Source organism: Populus euphratica, unplaced genomic scaffold (genome assembly GCF_000495115.2).
Source record: "Populus euphratica unplaced genomic scaffold, PopEup_1.0 scaffold559.1, whole genome shotgun sequence".
Lineage (NCBI taxonomy): Eukaryota > Viridiplantae > Streptophyta > Magnoliopsida > Malpighiales > Salicaceae > Populus > Populus euphratica.
The window spans coordinates 83,216-89,777 of NW_011500433.1; the positions used below are offsets into that span (position 1 = coordinate 83,216).

At 34.2% G+C, this 6,562-nt stretch overlaps 1 protein-coding gene across 1 annotated transcript; it reads right to left on the reverse strand.

Moving 5' to 3' along the window:
* Positions 1-1,015: 1,015 nt before the first annotated feature.
* On the reverse strand, positions 1,016-4,440 carry LOC105114653 (cytochrome c oxidase subunit 6b-1-like). Its single transcript, XM_011011273.1, has 5 exons — positions 4,291-4,440; positions 2,997-3,299; positions 2,793-2,875; positions 2,588-2,669; positions 1,016-1,395 (listed from the first exon to the last, which is right to left on the reverse strand). Exons 1-5 carry the CDS (start codon positions 4,336-4,338, stop codon positions 1,342-1,344), a joined length of 570 nt encoding a protein of 189 aa, XP_011009575.1. The 5' UTR covers positions 4,339-4,440; the 3' UTR covers positions 1,016-1,341.
* Positions 4,441-6,562: the final 2,122 nt, after the last annotated feature.

Consider the following 6,562-nt stretch of genomic DNA (forward strand, 5'->3'; position numbering starts at 1 on the left):
TAGTTTAGAGGTATTGATTATATAAATATCTCATGTTTAAATATTTATAAATCATGAAGTATCTAATATTACAAAAAAAAAGTTAAATATATGATAAATATGATGGATAAAATTGATCAAAGATTATAATTATGTAATCTAGATTATAATTGTGTAATAGATTACATCTATGAAACATTAATATGGTGGAAGATGCTCTTCATCGTAAGGAGGAGGAGTGGAAGAAGAAATGATGGTTAGGGACAGAAAAGAGATAGTAAAGTTGAAGAAGATTAATGCACAATTAAAAATAAGACCTGAAGGGTCCTTGCTAGCATAATTCACAGTACATTCTGTACTCCAAGATCTAGTGCTGGAAGCTCAGAGAGATACGAAAGTGGAGAGTAAAGTGAAAGCAGGAATTGAAACGCCATTCCAGATCTCGGAGGATGAAATAGTAATAATGGATAAAAAAGTTGTATTTAGCTTGATGAAAAGACTCTTAAAAAGGAGATCATGAAAGAAGCTAATGAATCAAAATTTGTTTTATATCTGGTTGGTACCAAAATACATAAAGATCTTAAGGATTATTATTTTGGTGGCCTAATATGACAACTCTGGATCGATTGGCATCGGATTTTTGTTGGTATCCAGTTGAAACTTGAGTGCGCAATCAATTTTTCACTCTTTACCCGTAATTGGCCATTTTCTCTCATTATAAAACTAGCTCATAGCACAAATAACATGTAAGAGTTTTCATGACCCTGAAAACTTTTTAGTCAAAGTATGATTAGAGCTCAAACTTCGCTTAACATGTGCCTGAAAAAGGTTCCCGGCGAGATATGCATGATCAATCGCAGATCACATCAGCAGGAAAATAAAGTCGCGTTTTGAACCACCTAGTAGCAGATCGATGAGAATCTGATTCCACTACGCAATTTTTTGCTCGGTGTAAATAGCAAACTTTTAAGCTGCGTAAAACAGCAGCAAAGCAACAGTATAAACTTGACATGAGATATTCCGCAGGAAGTCATTCTTGAGAGTAATCAAGGCAAGTATATGTTCTTATTATCTAATTCAAGATTCTTTTGGGTTCTAAACAGTAATGAGTAACTGTTACACAACAGTTAAAGCAGGAAAAAATGGGAAAAAAAAATAAGCTTCATCTTAAGACAAGCAACACATTCTGTGTTCAGACTTGAGCTAGTTCTAAAAGACAAGCCAAAATTTCTTATTAACTCATTGATTCAAACAGGGCATTCCCTGAGAAAACACTTTTCATTAAAGGTACTCATCTGTTGGTTGAAACTTTGATTTAGCAGCAGAAAACAAACTGCATGGGGGTCTTCAAACAGGAAACACCTACAGGGGGCCTGGAAACGTGCCATTTGACCTTTGCTCATTCCATCTCTCCACCTGCCACCAGATAACAAAGAAAAAGTTGGCTTACACAGCATTAATATAGCCAGGTCAGGAGACAGAAACGAACATTGATGCCCAATTCAACCTTATAAAGTAATATTATGATCTACAGCAATGATTCATGGTTACAATACTTAGCTCAGTAATCATCTAAAAACCTAGCATCAGAATGCAGCCCAAGCATAAATGAGAAGCTTAAATATAGCATCCTAAAACAAGATGCCTCATGAAAAAAGCACTGCTAAAAGAATATCTAATCAGGTGCTTCCGGATAACCAGAACAGGATTTGCAGTGGCAATTATAGTAGCGCTTACAGCCTAAATTCAACAGAATCTGAGTATGGGTTTGTGGAAGATTTTGACTGTCACGATTATGGAGTTGGTTGTTGGCTGGCAGGGACAGTATGCAATTCTGAAGAGGAAAGTGCAATTTTGTCCTATGCAAAAGATGTTCAGCAAGTCTTGCTACTATAACAGCAAGACATCTTGACATCAGAAAAGATAGAAAACCTAATCATAGTGTAAAGTTGAACCTTGAAGGAGCCCCTAAAGTTAAGCCAGGAATGCCAGGTGCGCGCGGTTTATTGTGTGACGTCAGGGGGTGCCCCATCTACAGTGCAGGGCCTGTTACAATAAAGCACTTGCTTGGCACTCTTTAAGGCTTGGTGCCCCATCTATAGTGCAGGGCCTGTTACAATAAAGCTCTTGCTTGGCACTCTTTTTGGCTTACAGATGTTAGGAGGCTTTGCACACAAATTGGGACATCAATTGGCATGGATCTTAAGACTTCAAGAAGTTCATCCTAAATAGTTGATTCAAAGGTAACACTCAAACAAATCAACATAGGAGCCAACCTGTGTGGATTCCAATGCACCTTTGGACAAAGAAATCTGGAGTTTGGAAGACTTGGTTGTGAGATCACAGCAATCTTAAAGGTGATGAGCATGCTTATCAAGTTGAAAATTAAGATATATATTTAGGACTTGGTTTTTTCTTTCTTCAACATCCCATGACATGACTATGGTATATATCAACATAGCACTAAGGTCTTAACTTCCAAGATTTTTATGCCAGGTAAACATCATTCGACATTTAAAGAGCATTAAACAGCTTTGGAATAGCCTGTTGTTGAGAGAAAAAATAATATCATGAGCCTTAGTATATTGAAGATCTCAGATATACATACCCATTCACTAGGGCAGAGTGAACGATAATATTTGGCAAACTTATCACACTCTGAAGCATCTTCACCCTTGGCAGCTACGCACCTGGAGAAAATTATAAGAATAAATGTTTTATCTTGGAAGAAAGAGTCAGCATCAACTTGGAAGAATGATGACTAAAAAAGATAGTGGTAGAAGAAGAAGAACCATGGGTGTGGTTTCACTTACCGATGATATTCAATGTATCTGGTAAAGCAGTGCCTTGTTTGATTTGTAGTTGGGAATCGGTAATCAGCTGGTGCTGTCTCAATCTAAACATCAACAAGGCAATCCCAACACAAAAATGAATATATGGGAAACATAAAGATGGTAGTAGAATGAATATGACACAATTATGTCACCACCACGAAGAATATCTTGATAAATGGTTACCTTAATCTCCCGCCTCTCTTCTGCAGCTTCTTTTCCTGAGTTCTCTTCTGTAGCTTCATTGGATTCTTCAGCAGCAGCAGGGGTATCTTCACTGTTGCTTTCAGCAGTAGCGGGAGTTTCAGTGCTTTCTTCGACAGCAGGAGGAGTATCTGCAGTTTTTTCTTCAGCAGCAGGTGCTGGTGGTTCCTCAGCTTTCTCCACAATTTCCTCAGAAACAACAGTTGCTGGCTTCTCGTCTTCTTTTACTTCAACAGGTTTTGAAACCACATTGGTCTTCTCTTCTTTTCCCTTCAATAAATATTGCTGCATGCCATAGCATGTGAGCAAATGGGTTGATTAATACTAGTAGCACGCCAATGCAGAAAAAATTTCTTGAACATGCAAAATGACCAAAGGGCTGGAGGTTTAACTTCTTATCACACTTCAAATTTTTCACTTGTACAGATTAACAATAAAGGCATTTACATTGGTGAAAGGCAACGTTTGTTAGTGAGCACAAAATCAAATTTGTGTCAAATTCTAAATGTGCAGACATAGCAAGTAAATGTTGTAAAAAAATCAATCTCTTACAAACCAATTAGCAACTGAGTTCAGAGCATATGAACAGGTCAAACAGCAGCTGTTTTTACACTGAAATAGTAGCCTATCTTGAAGTCAACAAGAGTGCCCCTCAACTGTTAAAGCTTGGGTTGATCTGTTAATCAAGCTCAAGTTTAATGGGCATATCAAAACACAACAGCGAGGGTAAGGCGTCAATCTATTGGGTCCCGATCCTACAAATGCTTATCCCTTGGTAATTGAAACATACCCACGGGTCCATTTGAAGAAGCATTCGCTTTAAAAAGAAAAGGAAAACAGAGACAGAACTTGGTACCAAAAATGCAAGTTAATATGACAGCATTAACACAGATTGAGAGAAAAAAATTAACAGCAGCCGGCAGTACATCTGTAATTGCACATCTCTTATGCAAAACATATGTTTTTTGCATAATATGTAGCACCTACAAATCGAGATTCTCACTCTTCCACCCAAAAAAGGGGGGAAAAAAGAATCAACCAATCAAAATATCACCATCAACGTTTTCCTTCATAATTTACAGCAAAAGAAGATGCAGTCAAAGAAAAAAGCGCATAATTATCCTCATTTTCGTCAATGATTCTCTACATGAAACGAAAACAGACTAACGATCCGAATAAAGAAAATGCAAAAAAAAAAAAAAAAGCTTTAGGCCGAGCTTAAAAATTTAGGAACTCGAAGAAAACATTTGAACAGTGAGAAAGAGAGATGAGGAACCTCAGATAGGGTTGGGGCTTCGGTGGTTGCAACAGCAGTTTCCGCCATTTAGTGGAAGAAGGGGAAGAAGCGATCAGCTTTGCGGTTGAGTTGATTCAACAAGAGCGAGCGGCCAATCAGAGTGATATCAGGAAGGCAGTGCTCGGGTTAGGTTATGAGCTGTCCTGACCTCACCAGTAGTTTCGTTTTACTGCGTGTTACTGTGCAAGTAAAAGTTGGTGGAAGCTGAGTTACACGCATTGTAAGCCACGTTTCCATCTGACGGTAGTTTAACCTTCAGATAACTTTCGGAAACTTCTGGCTTGCTGGCTCGGCTCATTATATTTTTCTTGGACCGATGAGTGAGGGCTTCAAGACTGGGCCAGAGTTGGATAGGTTACTTTTTAGATATTTTTCAGCCGATGGGCCAGACATGGTTTTAACCCTTCCATTGATGACCCAATAGCACTAATACATTGAGCATCTCGTAATTGAGATTTTAAAAATGATTTTATATTATTCTTGAATAGATATTATTTAGTTTTCATGTGATCAATCATTAATCATCAAGCTTTAGGAAGATACTTTAAAAACTCAAATTTGAAGATAATATTTATTTATAATTTTCAAAATAATAAGTGATTTGATTGATTTATTTAGAATTTATCACTTAGCTATTTATTTCTAAAAATAAAATTGATAGAGAAAACATGTTTTCAAAAAACATTTATGTGTTTATCACTTTAGTTTTTTTGAAAGATGAATGGAAATCATCCTATTATATTATTATATAATTAATTTGAAAAGAATTTTAAACAAATTGACTTCTAAATTTCTGTCTTAGATGTTTTCTAGCTCATATAAATAAATCCTATTTGATTGAAGAACAGAACAATTAAATTTAAGATGATAAGCAAAGAAATCCTAAAAATATGATGCAAAACACTAGTAACATCAATTCTAAGCTTGTAACATTAGAAGAACTACTTAAATAACAAGTAGTTTAATAGAGTGTTTGCAGCTGTAGTAAGAATTGTTTTTCAAAGTATTTTTTATTTAGAAGTAACAAGTAGTTTAATAGAGTATTTGCAGCTGTAGCAAGAATTGTTTTTCAAAGTATTTTTTATTTAGAAATATATTAAAATAATATTTTTTTATTTTAAAAAAATTATTTTTGATATTAGCATATTAAAACGATCTAAAACATAAAAAAATAAATTTTAAATAAAAAAATAAAAATTTGCCCAAACTTGATTTGGAATGCAATACTAAACAAGATGTAAGTGTGTGTAAAATGTCAAATAAAAATATATATGATTGGAAACAAACATTTCACTCATGAATAAAGAGGCATTATTGAAAGGGAAGCAAGTTACATTATTGCATACTTGCAGCCTCTTAACATTTTCTGAACTTCTGTGCATTAGGCCTTATCAATAAGAATGATAGGGCTAATCTTCATGACACGAGCAACATTCACTATAATATACTGAGAAAAAGCTTGAAACATTTATGAAATCGTGCAAAACTTCCCCTTTTGTGACCTTGAACTTGCTTGTTCCATCCTTTGGCATGTTAAAGTAAGTTGGCCTTAAACGGTTATTCTTAGCTGATATACAATCTCTTCTTTATCCATAACATGATGTAAATATGCGTTATACCAAATCCTTTTCGTTCACTTTTTTTATATGTTGAGTTTTTCATAATATATACACGCAATAAAAAAATATATTTAAAAATTTTTTAGAAGTTCTAAAATCTTATTAGACAGATATAGGGTTGTGTAGAATTTGTATAAAGATTACATGAAAATTAATTTTTTTTTAACTTTGAATAATTATTTCAAGGTTAAGTTGTTGCAAAACAAATGTTCGGTCTATAATAGTAATATATACCAACCACTAGTGAGAAATTTCCTAAATCGTTTTAGAAGATATGGATTGTTATGCCTTTAAATACTATTTCTTTTCTTTTATGTTTTTTAGGTGTTATATAATGTATTGTGTATTGTTTTGAAAATAAAAGGCATTATAAATTTATAGAGAAACTTGAAAACCCTATAAATAGTAAAATATCAATTTGTCTCTTAAATAATATGACATATTATTTCAGAAAAATTTTAAAAATTTATTCCATCATGTCCTTACTTGATTTTTTTAGATCTAGAATTGTGATTCCCTATATAAATTAAACCTTAGTCCTTGATTTTTAAAAATTATCTATAATCAAGTCACACTTGATTAATCATTCCATTTTAATTTCTGACCAATGGTTCTTGTGTGTCTTGCCCATT